The sequence below is a fragment of the Paroedura picta genome, chromosome 3 (genome assembly GCF_049243985.1).
Source record: "Paroedura picta isolate Pp20150507F chromosome 3, Ppicta_v3.0, whole genome shotgun sequence".
NCBI lineage: Eukaryota > Metazoa > Chordata > Lepidosauria > Squamata > Gekkonidae > Paroedura > Paroedura picta.
Window position 1 is genome coordinate 56,544,936 of NC_135371.1, and position 19,199 is coordinate 56,564,134.

Genomic DNA, 19,199 nt, shown 5'->3' on the forward strand with positions numbered 1-19,199 from the left:
CAGTGGCTGTGCCAGGGTGCTAATTCCTAGCACCAGGGCACTAAGCCCCCCTGCGTTCCATGTACACACAGGAGAAGAAATCTCCCAATGCACACGGTCCACTCTGGAGCTGTATGCATACAGGCACAACTCTGGGGTCAATGGGTGGGTTTTGCTGCACCTTGTGGTAGTGGCAGCGGGGGGGGGGGGGGGCGAGGGTATGGAGATCCCACTGCACGATGTTTGGGGGAGCGACATGCCACTATCCCACCATTGTGGGGGGTTAAAAACAGTTCTTTTGACTCTGCAGAACCACGAAGCTGAATGGGGCATTTTATATCCCTGCAGGGATACAGTGGGGGGGGGGCGGGGAGTTGGCCCATATGCACAGGCCTGGCCCGGCTGAGCATCTGATGCTGCTGTAGCAAGAAAGAGAATGTGGAAGAATCCGTGTTCCCCTGCCATGGGTCATCAGAGTGCATGAGTGGGAATTAGCCCCACTGTAATGCAGGTGCTGACTTGCCCTTCCCTGCCTGTGCATAATCAGTCTAAGTGACATTTATCCTTTCTGCTTTATTGCCCCAGTATTTAAAGACATTTATAATGAAGCCTTACCACAGAATCATCAATCTGAGATATGCTATTATGACTCATATCTAAGGTTGTTAATGTTTTCCATGTTGGAATAATGGCTGTCACAGGACAACTTGAAGGTGCACCCTCTGGTTCCCACTGGTCAAATTCATAGGCCTCAGGCACTAGGACCTCCTGTTCAGGACACACACAGGAAAATGTTTAACAGAACTTTGTTCCTTACAATATTTCACAATTTCTTATAGTTCTTTCTACTTAAAAGTTTCAGCTCAGGAAATAATGACCAATTATTACAAGAAGAAACAGGCCTGAAAGATTAAGGGTGCAATCCTATATAGACGTACTCGGAAATAAACCTCATGGAGTTCAGCAGGATGTACTATTGAAGAAAAGTGCTTACAAAAGTGATTGTAAAACTCTCACTATGCTGCCTTCCTAAAATATACTTACAGGACACAATCATTTTTGGATGGATGGATGGACAATGTTAAAAACTACATATAATCAATTAAGGTAAGTAATGGGCTGTGACCCAGTCTTCTCAACAGAATGGATAATAGCTAGACCAAAGTGTTTCAGAAGCTGGTGTATAAAATAACACCTTCTCTTCAATACTATACCGCTGTTATTAACATATGTGAAATAATCTCCTGGCTTCTGAAGATTAGTTTAAACCATTATTTATGCATTTACTTGCCTTCTATTGTTTGACACACACCCTGCCTCCTGCATACCAAACTATTTTTGAAATAGATGGGTTTCTTTACAAAATGCTGGTCTTCTAGGGGTGAGAGATAGGTATCATTATATACAATTTTTAAAGTGAAAAATTCCCCTGGGCCAACACAAGATCCTTCCAGGGTCTTCAGTATCTCTTTGGATTCTGGCCACTGCTTTAAAAAGGGGACATTCAGGAAGCTGCTTTACATACATACATAATTTGGGCAAAGTTGCATACGCTTAATACGTAATGGGTTGGGACCTATAACCTACAGATATAAGGACTGCATGATCATTCCTGGCTCCCTCCACCCAAAGCCTGTTCCAACCTTGAGAACATTTGTTCCTAGGGTCAATGGACCTGCATGAACTAAAAGCCACACAAGCCACGCACCTGCAGTGGGAACAGTGCAAAATCACCCAAGCCCACCTATTCTGTGAGTGCAAGAGCCAAAAAGGGCTCATTCCCTTCCTCTCCCTGTGCAGTTCCCTGACCCAGACCACTACTATCCCACTTGGGTCCATCAACCCCTGGAATAAACTTCAGGGTGGGCAAGGAAGGTGCGGAATAACCTGGACCCTCAGTTCCTTACGCTGGAGATTTTCAGAATCCAACCCATTAAGCTTAAGAGACACTTGGGTAACATTTAAGTCTTACCATCATTGAAGTTGCTGAAAACTGAACACTCAATGTTGCTAAAGTATGCCTTGAAGTTGTCAGCCCTTTAACAAGCTTTGCTCCACAGTGATTTATCTGTTGGTTAATGTTTTTAAAAACATGAAATTAAAATATAATAGCAGTATTAGCAACACTGCCTAAAATCAACTTCTCATAAATATTAGAAACAGAATGACGAAGCAACAGACTTCTTTACAATCCCCATCATTTGTGCACATGAAAGAAATACAAAAGACCCCTGCACAATGTATAATTCCTAGGGAAGAAAGGGAAAACAAATAAAACCACGAACGTGCAAGGATTATCGAAAAATGGGACTTTGTCACTGGAAATTTCATGTCCAGGTGTCCATAGGCCCAATGCTAATTGGTAGGGCAACACTTAAGAAAAAGGAGCTGAATCCTTCTGTCCCCACCCTGAACCACTTTTCCAAGAAGCCACTATTCGCTTGTTACTAAAACTTACATGTACCAATGACCAACCATAATTTTCCCCTATAGAGCAAACAGCAGCTTCTACAGGGTTGGAAGAATGATTTTTTTGAGGGGGAGAGGGGAGCTGAAGCTCTTCCTTCTTGTGTCAGTAGTTCCATTTTGGGAATTAAGTTCCCAGCACACATCTGATCAAAAATCCTCATGACAGCTAGGGGGACGTTGTAACATCTAAATCAGCCCCCAAAGCTTTGATAGTTGTCACCTGCATGAGTCGCCAGTACTGGAATAGATGGAACTCCTATCTGATTCAGTAGATGGCAATTTTATATATTTACATGACATGGACAAAAATAATACACCACATAGAGCAACCACCAAGCGACATCTGGAGAGCCTGCATTTGAACAATTTATAGAAATCATTAAACCATACCTGTATCTGGTGAAGAGATTTAAATATTGATAGGTCAAAAGGCAGAAGATGTTCCTGAATGTTACTGGTTCCAAAAGATCCACTTGCACCATTTATCTAACAAAAGAAATTAAGGTATGAGATGCACAGAAATATGCATGTGCCTATCAAATTGTGAACGTCTGTGAAATTATGACCCATGAATATTTACAGCCACCCTTCCGCCAAGTGTAAAAGAATAATCTACTGGTTACTACATCCGTACATGATGTACTACTGAGAACTTATCAGTACATTTCTAAGGATGCAATGAACATCTAAACTAAGGCTGCCACCTTGTGCTTGCATGTTGTACTATATGGTGCTGAACTTTTGATCAAATGAACTTTTGTCCATTTTAACAAAGAAAGCAGACAGTTATTCTTAAGAAAGACCAATGAAAGTCCCCACTGAGAACATACCACTCCAAACACAAGCCACTTCTGTGATGAGAGATGTCATGAACAACATGAACACCTCACATGGGAAATGTAAATTAGCTCTTACATGTTTGCTTAACTCCACTGAAGAATATGAGTTTACTTGCAATACTGAAATTAAGTGTACAAATTTTGTTCAGAACAGCCATATATGAGTGTCAGATGAAGCTTCTGTACATATTGTTCCTCTTTCCTACTGCTGGACAAACAAAAACTAGAATATAAGGGTATCACTGTCATGCCAATTAGCAGGCAAAAAAAAAAGGCATCTATATTAGGGCTGCACATTTGGATAGTTCTGGTCTGAATATATACCCCCAAAATACCTTATGATATTTTTCAGATACAGAAGAATTGGTTTTTATAACCCGCTTTTCTCTACTTGACAGGGTAACAAAGCAGCTTGCAATTGCCTTCCCTTCCTCTCCCCACCACAGACACCTTGTGAGGTATGTGGGGAAGAGAGCCCTGATAGCACTGCCCTGTGAGAGCAGCACTATCAGGGCTGTGACAAGCCTAAGGTCACAAATTCTGGGTGCATGTGGAGGAGCAGGGAACCTGGCTCGCCAGATTAGAAGCCACTGTTCGTAAATGCTACACCAAGCTAGTCCAGATAGTATCTGGACTTTTGGGGGATACTGGTAAATGACCCCCCCCCCCGATTCCAAAAATAGTGAGGAATATTCAGGGTCAGCATTTTTAAAGCTCCCAAGGACTGTTTTTCTGCAATTTTCAATGTCTGCATCAGTGCCTTATTGTCAGGTCTCGGTATTGGCTTGGTGGTTTTGCTTAGACACTGGTTTGAGTAGGCTTGCCACCCTGGCCTTTAGTTCTGCTGGGATTCTCTAGTTCAATGTCGGTTCTGTTGGGTTTGTTGGTTCTGTTTGCATTAGAAGGCTTTTGACCAATGGCTGCTTGCTCTTCTTGTTTGGCTGTTCACGTCTTTGTTCTGGAGAAAACATAACACTCCCCCTCCCAAAGGGAGCAATAGAGTCAAGCAGGACGGCTGGAGGCACTTGGTTCAGAAGCCACAGAACTGGACTCCATGATCCAATCTACTTGAACCTTGAGGGGTCTTTAGTAGACAGGCAGGACAAGGTTCTATACATGCCTGTTATAATTTGTTTGAAAAACAGCTACTGCAGCCCTTCAGAAAATTTCATACAGGGAATAATAGGCCCCATAAAGTGACAGCCTGCTGGAAAAAAACCTGAATATCGGAAGACCCAAACAACCCAGAATACTGTTATTTATGGCCATTCCCAAATCTAAATGCATATGCCTAGACTGCATACTATCCTGGAAACAAAAGGCATAAAAATAGTTATGGTATCTTTTTTCCAGTGTCAGATTTTAAGACAGCATCTTACAACATAAATATTAAGTTACTTTATTCTGTTGTGGTTAGTGCTAAGAACAAATGAGATACTCAAAAGAGTATTTTACCTTTAAATATTTGAGCCTACATGTGAAATCCAGAATGTGACCTAAATCTGTTTTGGCATCTCCATTTGCACACGTAGGTTTCCCCTGACGCAACTGTTGAGTAACAGCGTATAACTGCAAGGGTCTAATTGTAAAGACTTCTCCAGCCATAAGCAACTGCTCCCCTGAAAAGTAAAAGTATAGATTTGGCAAGCATTCACCTATACTACTAAGAAAAAGAGCATGGATACAGCAACTCATCAGTAAAAGGCACAACTGGACATGGATTTTCACTGATTCCCCTCCTCACAGCATTCCCTTTCAACCACAGAAAGATCACTACTGAAATTGTGAGATATATATAGAAAAACAGCCACGGGTTTGGTGGGCTCCAGTAAAGAGAAGGCAAAATCATTCCTCTACCCCAAGGGCAGTTCTGCTAATAAAAGAGGGGAAACAAACAATTTCAGCCACTTCCCCCTCCTCATTGAGCCCACCAATTCATGTTGCTGCTCTTCAATAGAGATCAGAAGCCATCCTTCCAAGTGTTGCAAGAGATTGCTAGAATGAAGAAGACATGGCAGAAGCCCAAATACCTTGTTTTAATGGATCTCTGGATCCAAACCAATAAAATAGAAAATATATTACTGATGACTGAACAGCTTATAAAGCAAAAGTACTTTGGGCATTTTCTTACTAGTGTCTCTGTGTTTTTTGTTACTACTAAATTCTCTATAAACTCAGGGTGGCATACAAGGGTCCCTATCCTGTCCTCACAATTCTTTGATGTATGTTAGGACAAATAAATGCTCCAACATTACCCCATTAGCTTCATAACAGAGTGGGGATTTAAAGCTAAGTCTCCCCTAGTTGTCATCTGATACTCTAACCATTATACAACACTGGCTCTCAGAACACCTCTATGTTAGCATGTGTGATGCCAGAGTGATTATTCATTGCATGTGCAACCACAACAACAAGGTCAAAAGGAAACAGGATGAGATTCTGGACAGACTTCAAATGGAACAAGAGCCTTTATATTTTTCCTTTCTAGCAAGAGTTCCACCAAAGAGTTCCACTCAAAATAGAGATACTTGCACCTAGCCATCTTTTACTCATCAATATCATTTATAAAGGAGATATGAAACACCACTACAGTATAAATATCTCCCAATCAATTAAAGACAAGGTCAGCTTTGATTGTTCAGCACTACCTTCAAGATGATTATAGACCCAGGGGAAAATAGCTACAGACACTAAGAAACTTAGAAGCCTAAAGTACCTTTGTGAAAGAGTTCTTCTGCCAGTGCAGCTGTGATCCCAATAATTTCCTACAAAGAACACATCACTGAAATAAGATGTGTAGTAGTGATTAAGCATCTGCTTGTAGTTAATATAACAATCCTTTCAATGACACATTTTAAACATGAATTCCAAAGTAACATTGCACACAATTATGAGCCTTCGGGGAGGGCGGCATATAAATATAGTAATAAATAAATAAATAAATAAAATAATTGAAAGGTTTTAAAATAGAGAGAGACAAACTTTCTGGCAAAGTGCCAAAAAAAGCAACCCATACCTATGAAGATGTTGATCTGTTAACCAACAAAAGGGAGGAGGATGGAGTTAAGGGCTGTACCTGCACAGACACAGTAGGAATAAGCTGAGCCCTAACAGTGCAGCCAGCACCTCAGGGATTAGCCGCCAGGTCCAGTAAGTAATTTCCCAAACCTCTGGCCACAGCAACACTGCTGATTCATCACTTTAGTTGCTTGAGTGGAGAACCAACCCGTCCTGTATGACTAGCAAAACAGACTGGCATGCCAACCAGACTAACCTAAAGTATTACTGAATATGAGAAGATGAAGCCACAAGATAAAGGGAACAAGAACAGGGAACCTATAGACTAGGGTTCTGATCAAAATGGGGGATGGTGGTTCACAGTTTCACAGTTTGCCTTTATCTCACTAGACCTGATTCCTAGGCAGTGGAATGTGCACACACACAGTGGGAGGTTCATAAAAACTGTATTAAAACTTGTTAGGATACAACTTACATATAAGTGGAAGTGTAAGAAGTGTGACAATACTTTGGGTGCGGCTAAGGGAAATTTGACAAGGAGAGTTTGTAGATAGACTTCTAATTCTTTCTGCCTTTTTTCCACCAAGCTTTTGGAATTTTTGCCAATAATCTTCTTGGGAGGCAGTAGACTCTTATCGATCTTCTTCTCTGAAACAAGCTGGAAAGAAAGCCATACTTAAATTATTTAGTTTCATTCAGAATTTTGAGAAACATATTGTTAAAATATTTGCACTGAGAAACATGACAACATTGAAATGCAATTTCACCTCCACAGCACAAGGGTCTTCACTGCATTAGTGTGTATTCAAAAGGCATCCTGTTAAACAGAGCCTCTGCCTGAAATGCTGAAGAGTTACTATTAAGAGGTATACATAATCTCACATCCTGACACTTGATGGCTGGTTCCATCTCCCATGGCAGCCATTTTATAAGTGCATCCTCCACACAGTGTCAGAATTCCAAAGTTGCCTGCAAATCAGAAAATGTTGGGGACCCCTATACAAGGCAGTGCTTACCCCAAACAAACAAATCATAGCATTATATAAGCAGACCAGCTTCCCTTGGTGGAAAATATAATCAAAAACAAAAACAAAACACTTGAGAGAATACAGATTTCTCCTCCACTAAAGCAGTCACTCTAAGTCAGGACCATATATACTGGCTGTACTAACTGTTTCATACTGTTATGTGTTCTCAGTCAGTGTGGTTTGGAGACAAGAGAGCTGGATTAGGATCTGGGGCGGTTCAAATCCCCATGCTGCCCTGGAAGATCACTGGGCAACCCTGGGGCAGTCACACAGCCTAACCAACTCAGGATAAAATGCAGGAAATAACATTACCAGTTGCCTTGGACTCCCATTGGGGGAAAATGTGAGACATAAATGAAGCAAATATTAAAAATAACAAAGTCTGAGAATATTGTTTACGTAATAGCTTCATATAGCTGCATAACATTTCTTATTATGCAGCTATATGAAGCATGCCAGCACAGCGTGACACAGAAGGACAATCACTGCAACACAATTTTCCAAGTGAGTAGACTACGATTAACATTTTAATTTTAAGACAGAATATTTACCTTTTCATGTAGGTCATGGAAGTCACTATATCGATGTTTAACTATCCAATGATGGCTCCCAACGTTCATTTGAATGATATATACCTAAATGAAACACATTTTTAACGGATGAAGAAACCCAAGAAATCTAATGTATGCATACTCATAAGATCATAAGTTGGTTCTTATACGCCACTTTTCTCTACCTAAAGGAGGCTCAAAGCGGCTTACAGTCGCCTTCCCATTCCTCTCCCCACAACAGACACCCTGTGGGGTGGGTGAGGCTGAGAGAGTCCTGATATCACTGCCCGGTCAGAACAGTTTTATCAGTGCCGTGGCGAGCCCAAGGTCACCCAGCTGGCTGCATGTGGGGGAGGGCAGAATTGAACCCGGCATGCCAGATTAGAAGTCTGCACTCCTAACCACTACACTAAACTGGCTCCAAACAGGATGTGTATTAAGTTATTTACTTGTAAGTTAAACCAAGACTAGTATGCTACAGTTCATGCATGGGATAGACACTTTTTAAGCTCATTGTAACCAAGCTCAGATAAATAGTTTGCCACTTAAGAAATACACTACAACAGCTGGACTTCTGTGCATTGTGGATAATCACTGCTTACCTATAACACAACATTAATGGCAACAATGCCACAAGCTTTTCAATGGGGGGTAGGGTAGGAAACAATCTTTGCACTATCTTTAAGCCCTCTTTCCTACCTAGCCTGATGAAGGTTTAACAATGTATCACTGCAGAAGAAGGTCAGTGGATCAAGCACAGAACCTAAATTTGGTCGAGAAAGGAGTGATGTTCTTTCTGATGTTCAGTGCAATAATTCATGTATTTATTTTTCGATTTATACCCTACTCCTCCTAGCATATTCCCTAAGCTACTTGCTCCAGTTCACTAGTAATTTCTGTTTGTGGAGTACAATGCCCTTGCTTCCTCTTTACACTGCAGCTCCAAATCTACCCTTAAATGCTACTTCTGGAGAGGAGAGGAACACCAGGAAGAACATGAAGGGATAATCAGTAAAGAATCATCTTCCCTTCCATTCACACAACATTTCTGATGGGTTCAACCCTTCATGTCTTAAGGTAAAAACTTTCCCCATCCTACCTGGAATCGGAGCTAAAAGAAATACGAATTTTTAACATGCTAGTTATCTTTAAACACCATGCCAGACTTAGATATTGTCAAAATCAGTTTTCACAATCAAAACCAGCTTTCACAGGATTTCAGAGGGGATGTAATGATACTGGTTAATAGTAAAAGGTAAAGGTATCGCCTGTACGAGCACCGAGTCATGTCTGACCCTTGGGGTGACACCCTCCAGCGTTTTCATGGCAGACTCAATACGGGGTGGTTTGCCAGTGCCTTCCCCAGTCATTACCGTTTACCCCCCAGCAAGCTGGGTACTCATTTTACCGACCTTGAAAGGATGGAAGGCTGAGTCAACCTTGAGCCGGCTGCTGGGATTGAACTCCCAGCCTCGTGGGCAGAGCTTTCAGAGTGCATGTCTGCTGCCTTACCACTCTGCGACACAAGAGGCTCTTTGGTTAATAGTACTGAGTATAAAAAAAATACTAAAAGCAATCTTCAGCTAGGAAATCAAACTCTTACAAATAAAACATTTATAAATTACCAATACATTTGGTATTTGAATAATGCACAAGCTCCAACAACACCCTACTGGAGGCCATTCAACAGTGAGGAAACTGTAGAAATACCTTGAACACATAGTCCTAGATGGTAAAACATAGTCCTAGATGGTAAAATAACTTGGGTTGGATCCAGCCAGCTTTTCTATTGGTGAAAAGTAGAAAAATACCCTTTGACCTTCCCCCTCTCCGGCTATGTTGCAGAACAATTGACATTAACAGACAAAAGCAATGTGGGTTGGACACTGTATTGAGGGGAATTGGACAAGATGGAGTGAAAAAAGTAAAATATTTCTTAAGCATCCCAGAACAAAAAATAATGAGCAACTAAGAGAAGGTTTGATGTGTAATATCTATTGTTCAGAAGGCCTTAAGCAGTCTGGGACCTGTGTACCTGAGGAACTGCCTCTCTGAATACATCCCCCAGAGAGCTCTTACTCAGCAAATGCCAACTTGATTATGGTCTCTGACTCCAGAGAGGTGTACTTGGCCTTGACTAGGGCCAGGGCCTTTTCTGCCCTGATTTCAGCCTGGTAGAATGAGTTGCCCATTGACATTTGAGCTCTTATAGATTTTCTAAGTTCTGGAGGGCTTGCAAGATGGCATTCTTCCACCAGGTATTTGGTTGAGACCAAGAATCACCATTACCATCAACCTAGGCCCCCAGCTAGACCCCTCATTATTCCTCCATTGTGCCTGGACAAGTGCAACCATCTTACCTCCAGGCACAGAGAGTGGGAACAATGTACATATATGGTCTTAATGTATTTTAAAACTTAAATTTATTGTATTGGTTTTTAACATATTGTGTAAGCCACTCCGAGACTGTGTGGAGAAGGACAGCCTATAAATTGAAATATATAAATAATAAATAAATATAAATGCTAGAGGCAAGTTTTTGAAGCATAAAAAAGATTCTTCCTCACAATAGCTCAAAAAATGTAGCCTCAATCTATTTATTCCAGTATTTTAAACACTTCTACAGTAAACAGACTGCATTTCCTCATAGAAACAGGAGATATAATGTGCTATAGACCCTGGCAGCCCCCCAGCTCTCCCAGCAGATAGGAGGCCAGGGAGAACAGTGTGGCTGCTGTGGAGGGTGTTTAGATAGCCTTCCCTGCCCTCTTCCCTTGGCCAGGAACCCAGTTAGTCTCCCCTCCTCTCCTGGCAGGCAGGAGGCTGGTGACAGCAGTGCAGCCAGCATGGAGCACACTCAGTCAAGCCTTCCCCACCCACCCCCAGAGGGTAGGAGGCCAGAGAGAGCAGTGCAGGCAGTGCAAAGCTTGCTTGGAAGACCCTTCCAGGCCTCCCAATGGGCAGGTGGTTGGAGAGTGTGGCAGGGCTACAATGCAGCAAGGCAGAGTGCAAATGGCTGGCCACTCACAGCCGCCACCAACCCCCCCCCCCCCCCCCCGGCTTACCTCCTGCCAGCTCTTCCTCCTCATGGCAAGTGCTGGGAAGCAGCAGGGAAGAGGAGAAAGAAGACAGGGGTGGGGAAGAGGCTCTGATTGTCTCTCAGTGGGGGACAGCTCTCACCCTATTGAGGGTATTATCCCACAGAGAGCCAATCAGAGGCTCAGCACATCATTGGAAGCACCCAATACTATGTGTGTATAATTACTATATAATTACTAAACCTTATATAATATAATTACTAAACCTTAAAAATGAATGGTATTGGAAGATGCCTTGGTATGTTCCTATCACATACATTTCAATTACTACATATTAATAAAGTGGTACAATATTAAGAAGTAAGTTGTGAGTTATTCATCCTTAAAGCATAAAGAGATCTATGCTTAGCATTTCCTTCACATGAGGGTTCACAATCCTGAGACAGTGATTTAAGAACAAAAACAAAACCACCGCTTCTGTCATAGCTTTAGAATCATACATAGCGCGTAGGATTCACCATGTCTCTGACATAATCACATTTATAACAAACTAGTAATCAAGCCCGCTGTACGTACAATACAGCGGGCGCTAGCGGGGCAGCGCGCAGCCGGCGAGTCGGCAGGCCGCCATGTCCCGCATGCCGGCGGCCTGACCTGTCGGAGGCGCGAATGCATCAGGCCGCTGGCCAGGGAGCACCCGCCAGCCGCGCTGTGCGCGGCTCGCAATTGCTCCCTAGCCAGCGGGGCGGCAATCGGAGAGGCCAATCGGCTGGCCCCGCTGATGGTCTGTCCGGAGGAAGGGGCCAATCGGCACCCTTCCTCATCCCGGACAGAGCCCGCCCTAACTCCTCCCCCCAAGCCCTTGCGGTGCTGCGGGCGGGGTTAAGGAGTGTTTTACTATTTTTTGCTGAATAATCACAATGGAAAGAGGTTAACATAACACGGGATATTTTTTAATAACTGTCAGATCAAAAGTCTATGCATGGAACAATTAAAATTTATAATAATGTTTAATGTAAAAGCTGTAAGCCCACTATATTAATGTCATTATCATAAGCTATCAATTCTGTAGATGTTTTAGTTGCACTAAATCATCCCAACAGATCAAGGGATGATCAAACTTGTACTCTTTAAAGCACTGCAGGTATAGAAAAATGTTTCCTAAAAATCATATTAACAATAAAAATCACCGTAATGTTTTAACATTCCTTGCCTGCTTCTCAAAATTATCTAATTACTTAAATTTAAAGATATTTAAGAGCTTTATTTAAGATATTTAAGACTTCTGTTTTGAGAACAGAGACTCGTACCCAATCACATGTACCAAAGCCTGAAAGGAACATCAGTGGCACCATTTCTGCCAATTGCCCCCCTTCCAGTTCTGTTCTTTTGGGTCAGCAGACTCACTGAAACAGCTTAGGGACAAATAGGGGGGCTCTGTGGTGGGATGCGGAGAGACTGATAGAACTCACCATCCCTTCTTAAGAAAACCTGTCTGCTCTCAAGCTAACCCAGTTGCCTAATTAAAGAATTCACCCTCACATAATTTGCCCCTAAAAACATGTGAGCTTATTATGGGTAACATGCAACTTATGGCTTCAAGGTGCTCCTGGAACCTGGCTATGGCTGGAGGCTCAGGACTCCTGAGATATGTAGCACCTTTAATCAGTTCCAGTTAATTTACCAACTGTAGCCATTCCCCATAAAGCATCATCTGGCCACAGTGATCCATACTTTGATCACATCCAAATGAGATTACTGTAATGCACTCCTGGAGCCCGCCAAGTGCTTTTAGACAGCCCCTGAAGCTCAGGCTTCGAAGCATAATTTCAAGGTTACCTGGAATTTCAGGTAAGTAGGGCAGCTTGTAACGCAAGTCCAAATATGCAGGGTTCAATAGTGGTTGCTGCCTCCAGCACCACCGAGCTCAAGCAGACAAGAAGATATATAGAAGGCAGCCCTCATGCACGGAGGATACTAGTTAATTCTAAAGCACCAAAAATGGAGCGTTTTTTTGTTACTACCCTAACATTTATATTAAAATAGTTTTTAAGTATCTAGGATCAAACACTATAGTGGTGTATTGCTGAGTCCAAAAATATTTTTCTTAGTGAGCTATGTATTTTATTAAACACACAAATTACTGTATTTATTTCCATACTGATGTCACTCTGTACCATGGGAGAAAAATGCATGTGACTTCAGAAGTATGAATGATCCCTATTGGCAATTTAACCACATTTATGAGGAAAATGATTGGTTACCTTCATACTTCTAAGTTTGCATTTTAAACAGGGGAATATGACTTTCAAATTTCACAGAAGTCACTTTTAACTTTCACAGTTATATGATACATGGAACTGACACTGCCTGTAATGAATGCTTTTCTTCTCAGATGCCAATATGTCCATGTTTATTTCCACCCCAAATCCATTCTTCTCTCTGCCTATTTCTAAGCAACAGTGTTGATGAAGTGAGAGGGGGCGGAGACATGGCACTTGGATAGCTCGAATACTTCGAGCTCCTGTTCCACTGAGGGTCAATCGCTGTTGTGATTGACAGAATCGGGTTTTGGGTACGCTAACCCACCCACCATCTACTCAGGAATTCCTTGTGAATCTCTGGGGCCTCTCTGTTCCGCAGGGAAATTAATATCCCATGGAACGCAAGCTCAGTGTGCACAGAGTCCAGCAAGTGCCGCACGCCATTTTAAAACTTTTTTCTTTCTTTTCAACTCTGTAATCTACAAAGCTCTTTATTTTAATCTTCAAAGCTAATTGGATATTTCCCTGCAAGACTTTCGACTCATCACAACTCCGGAGTGAAAACAACTGGCAGACATCAGATCGAGCTTACAAACAAGGCGCCTGACAGGTTAAGGTGCAGGTGCAGATAACCTGGACAAGCCCCCCATCTGTTGCTGTTGAGACGTTGTAGACAAGAAGGGTTGAAGAAGTGAAGCGGAGTAAAGTCAGAACATCAAGGAGGGCACTGCAGGATTGGAGGGTAGAACACTGGTGTAACTATTTTTCTATAACTTGGCTATAAAGTATATTGGGTATACCGGTATATATGTTGATTTAATAGTGTTTTGTAATAACAGAGATTTAAAAGTGTCATATACCAGGTGACATAACCACTTGTTGATTAATATAATCTGTATTCAATGTATGTCTGGAAAAAAAGATAGACAACTCCCCAAAGCTGATAGATCACCAAAAAAGAAATTAAAGGTTGATGTGACAGCCTTCTGGAGACGAAAGAAGGATATGTCAACAGCTGCCAAAGCAAAGAAAATTAAGGAAAAGAAAAGAAAAAGAACTAGAAAGATTGAAACAACAACAACAAGACCTAGAAGAACTGGAAGAAACCTCAGAAGAAGAAAGCATAGATATGGAAAAAATAGCCCGCCTCCTGGAGAAACAAAGCAAGGAGTTAAAAGCTTACACGGAAGAAGCACTTAAACAACAATCTAAAGAACTCTCCAAAGAAATACAAGACACTAAGAAAGAACTCTCAGATAGTATAGACGGAATAAAAACACTTGTAGAAGGAAATATAAAACAACTAAAAGAACACAACGCTAAAATTGAAAAACTGGAAGGCTGGAGAGCAGGAGCAGATGACAAGTTTGAAATTCTGCAGTCAGAAGTGAGAAGTAGGAATGTGAAGATTAGAGGGGCCCCGGAATCTTTTGGCAAGGAAGATTTAAAGAAAGAACTTACTGAGGCGATCGGTGCATACTTGGAGGAAGAAGAGGTGAAAATTGAGAAAGCTTACAGAGTAAATTCTAGAGCAGCCAAGAGAAACAACCAGCCAAGAGACATTCTCGTTGGCTTTGAATCTAAGTCAGTAAAGAACGCATTCCAAGGAAAGCATAGAGAAGATCCATTCACCCTTGAAGACCAAGAAGTTAAGATTTTTCAAGACTTACCATCAGAGATATTACAAAAAAGGGCGCAATTTCACTTCCTACGGCAAATTCTGATTGGACAAAACATTAGATACTTTTGGAAAATTCCATTTGCATTGGAAGTTATTTTACCAACAGGAAGAAGGATCATAAAAACACTACAACAAGCACAAGAATTAGCGGATACCCTAGCCGAAGGCTCTGCGTTGGCAGAAGAACAGAGAAAACAGTCAAGCCAACAAGAACACAAGGGAGTAGCAAGAAAAGGTGCTGGGACCAGAAAGTAAAAATGGAGCTTTTGAAGATAGTTTCGGTTAATGTTAATGGATTAAATTCACTGAATAAAAGATCGAAAATTTTTAATCAATTAAGGAAACTAAAATGTGATATAATATGTCTACAAGAAACCCATATTGCACAAAGACATCAAAACTTATTGAAAAACAAAAGCCTAGGGAAAGAATGGATTGTATCAGCAAAGGAAAAGAAAAGAGGGGTGGTGACGTACATTGTAAACCCCAATATAAATGCGAAGACTATATCCGAGGACCCAGACGGACGCTTTTCTATCTTAAGGATTAAGCTCTCTGACGGCCAAAATTTTGGTGAATCTATATGCGCCAAATAATGCCAAAGAGATGTTTTATAGGGATTTTTTCTTGTCCAATTTGGATTTATTGGAAAATGAGGTAATGATAATCTGAGACTTTAACGTAGTCCAAGATCCATATTGGGACAAATCTTCAAGGAAAACAGGCTCAACATTTCCACCCTCTGCAAGATCTAACTTCAAATATCTGGCTCTAGTGGACGTCTGGAGAGAACATCATCCAAAATTGCGCCAATATACATTCTATTCAAACAGACATGATGCTTACTCAAGACTGGGTCAATGTTGGGCGTCAAAACAAAAGTTACACAAACTGAGAACTTCAGAGATACTACCAAACACCTTTGCAGACCACAATCCATTACAAATAGAGCTATGTGTGAAAAGAGTCGGAATAAGAAGGTGGAAAATGAATAATTATCTTCTGGAGGACCCAAAGGTCCAGCAGATTTGTGAAGCAAGTCTACAAGAGTTCTTCCAACTAAATGCCACCCCAAACTCTTCATTGGCCACGGTGTGGGATGCCAGCAAAGCAATGCAAGAAATAAATGATGCAATAATGGCAATAAAAGCTCAAAAAGCCCCAGGGCCGGATGGACTGAGTGCAATATATTACAAGAAGATGAGCCATATTGTCTCTCCACACTTACTTCAACTATTGAATGAGATTATAGACAATCCTGGAAAATCCCTCCCAAAATCATGGCAACAGGCCTCAAAAACACTTATTCATAAAGAAGGAGGAGATACAAGCTCACCAAACTCGTATAGACCAATTTCTCTGCTAAACGTGGACTATAAAATTTTGGCAAAAATCTTAGCAGAAAGACTGAAAAAATGTATCGGAGACGTTATACACCAAGATCAAACTGGATTTATGCCAAGAAGACTAATGAGGAACAACATAAGATTCGTTTTGAATGTGGCAGACTATGTGCGTAAAGAAAAGTTGCAGGCTGCCTTCATATTCTTGGATGCGGAGAAAGCTTTTGACAACGTTAGTTGGGACTTCCTGTTTGAAACACTGAAATCAACCGATTGTGGTGGTACTTTCCTGGAATTTATCAGACAAATATACTCTGAACAAGAAGCTAGAATTTTAATAAATGGAATGCTCACAAAACAATCCATCAAAATAGGTAAAGGCACCAGACAAGGATGCCCTTTGTCTCCACTGTTATTCAATCTGGTACTAGAAATGCTGACAACCAAGATAAGAGCTACAGAGGAGATCATGGGAATCAAAATCGATGATCAGGAATTTAAATTAAAATGTTATGCTGATGATGTAGTTTGTACTGTTATGAACCCAAAAGCGTCAATTCCTCCTCTCCTGGAACTACTGAAAGACTTTGAGCATTATTCAGGGTATAGAATAAATAAGGATAAAACAAAAATTGTTTTACAGGGAACCACAGATCTTGACGTGCAAAATATCAACCGAAAAACCGGATGTGAGACAAATCCCAAATGGGTGAAATATCTGGGAATCTACCTAGACAAAGACTTCCGAGAACTCTTCACTGGTAACTATGAAAGACTATGGAAGACTATGCAATTGGATATCAAAAGATGGAACGAGTAAAAACTGTCCTGGTCGGCTCGAATGGCCACGGTCAAGATGAACGTTGCCCAAATTTAACTTTTTGTTCCAAATGTTACCAATAGTGATCCAGGAGAAAACTCTAAGAAAATGGCAATCAGTGATCAACAAATTTATCTGGAGTGGAAAAAGGCCAAGAGTTGCTTTTAAAATACTTCAAGATGTGAAGGAGAGAGGAGGCCAAGGTGTTCCTAATCTAAAACTATACAAAGACGCAGCAGCACTTACATACATAGTGGACTGGATTCGGGAACCGCATTCAAGAGAATTGATATTTGAAAGAAAAACCATGGGTAACAGTTTCCATGAAAGACTATGGCCAGCAGGAAAACAAAAACAAAAAGCAGTAGCAAACACCTGGATTAGTGGGCTCTTGAATGTATGGTCAAGATATAATAAGAGACTATCCCCAGCACCATCAATATTGAAATCGCCAATTGAGGCATATTTTGGGAAAGCTCAACAGAAAAGGCTGACTTGTCTCCAGTACAAAGACTTAATATCAAAGACCGGCAAGTTCAAGGATATACAAACAATAAAGAAAGAAGGAGTAGAAATTCAATGGTTAGAGTACAACCAACTAATATCTAGATTTAAAGCAGAGTTTCAGCAACCGCTAAATCTAGAGGCTCCAATACCAGAGTTTGAAAACTTAGTAATCCAAGACAAACCACATTTACAGGGCCAAATATATAAATTGTTATTAAGGTATGAGACAGAAATGGAACTGGTTAAGCCATGTATGATCAAATGGATGCAAAATATTGAGACTAATGTGACAATGGAACAATGGGAGCTAGTATGGTCTAGAATACCAAAGTATACTAATAGTCAACTACTTAAAGAAAATTGGTATAAAATGTTTTATAGGTGGTATGTAACACCAAAAGTGATCGCTAAAATTGCCAAAAATTGTAACAACAAATGTTGGAAATGTGATGATAAAATAGGCTCTTTTTTCATATGTGGTGGAGATGTGAAAAAGTTTATAAGTTCTGGGCAAAAATACATACTATTATGCAGAAAATGTGGGGTCTTAGATTTCCTATGAAAGTTGAAGCTATGTTATTAAGTGTTCCTCCGCAGTGCCTCCCAACCCACACACAAAGTTTATTCTTCTATGCGACGACGGCAGCAAGACTAGAATTGGCCAAGAAATGGAAAACGCAAGAACTACCCTCGATAGAAGACTGGCTGAATAAATTAGCTGATTTTGCCAAGATGGCTAAACTGACACTGATAGTGAACGGAAGAACAGAAGAGGCCTTTCGAGAACAATGGGGCCCTTACCTGAACTATTTAAGAAAATAATATAAAAGGGGATTGAAACGGGGAACTAAATGTATTAAATGAAGAGCATAACCTTTCTTTTTTCTGTATTAACAATGTAGATTGCATGTATTTCATTATCTTTAATCCTGGAAAATAAAAATAAAAATCTTATTAAAAAAAACACACAGTGTTGATGAAGTGACACTAAAAGCCAGACTATGAACACTGGCTACAATCTACAGTGGCAGGTTTCTTTGAAGATAGGTAGCGGGTAGCAGCTCTGACTGTCAAAGGAGTATGCTGTTTTGCAATCTGAACAGTGGCATCAAAGACTGTTGCAGAAAAGACTTCAAAGAATCCTCGGGTTGTGCACTTGGTTCTTTCCCATACATTGTCTGGATTGCAGTTCTTCAATCACAGTAACAGTGTATTTATATTTACATGCATAGAAATAAGGTTTTTAAAAAGAGTTTGTACCACTCAACTCCTTTGCAACTCTGAAGCTTCTAAGCATGTGCAATGTCATTACCAGAGTAATATCTCCCCTCTACTTTTTTCTTACTGACTGGTCCTAATAGGAAAAGCTGCAACTACATAAGGGGGTTAATATCCAAACCGATACAAAGGGAGCTTATTCAGAAATTGCAACAGGGTAGAATCCATTCCAATACATAATATACATTTAAAAATACATATAATATACAATCAATTTTCATATTGTTATATGGAAATTACACTTAAATGCACATATGCATATGGAAATGAAATGGAAATGAAAGGCCATCATACTTTCACCATCCTGGGTGAACTGTAGTAAATTCAGGATAAACTACTTGGTAAGTAGTTTGGCCATGGCCAAAGTGTTAGCACTTCTGATTA

The 19,199-nt window shown here is 40.8% G+C and overlaps 1 protein-coding gene across 6 annotated transcripts in view; it reads right to left on the reverse strand.

Annotated features, from left to right (window-relative positions):
* Positions 1 to 19,199, reverse strand: part of NISCH (nischarin) — a 48,487-nt gene that overhangs the window by 26,211 nt on the left and 3,077 nt on the right. For all 6 annotated transcript variants that reach the window (XR_013229069.1, XR_013229070.1, XM_077325815.1 and 3 more), the window contains exons 2-8: positions 7,885 to 7,968; positions 6,781 to 6,963; positions 6,004 to 6,052; positions 4,743 to 4,906; positions 2,839 to 2,934; positions 1,952 to 2,047; positions 595 to 747 (exon numbers count right to left, since the gene is read on the reverse strand). Coding sequence is in view for 4 of the 6 variants with exons in the window: in XM_077325815.1 (XP_077181930.1) it covers positions 595 to 747; positions 1,952 to 2,047; positions 2,839 to 2,934; positions 4,743 to 4,906; positions 6,004 to 6,052; positions 6,781 to 6,963; positions 7,885 to 7,968 (825 nt within the window). In the remaining 2 variants the exon portion in view is untranslated. The remainder of the gene's footprint in view (positions 1 to 594; positions 748 to 1,951; positions 2,048 to 2,838; positions 2,935 to 4,742; positions 4,907 to 6,003; positions 6,053 to 6,780; positions 6,964 to 7,884; positions 7,969 to 19,199) is intronic.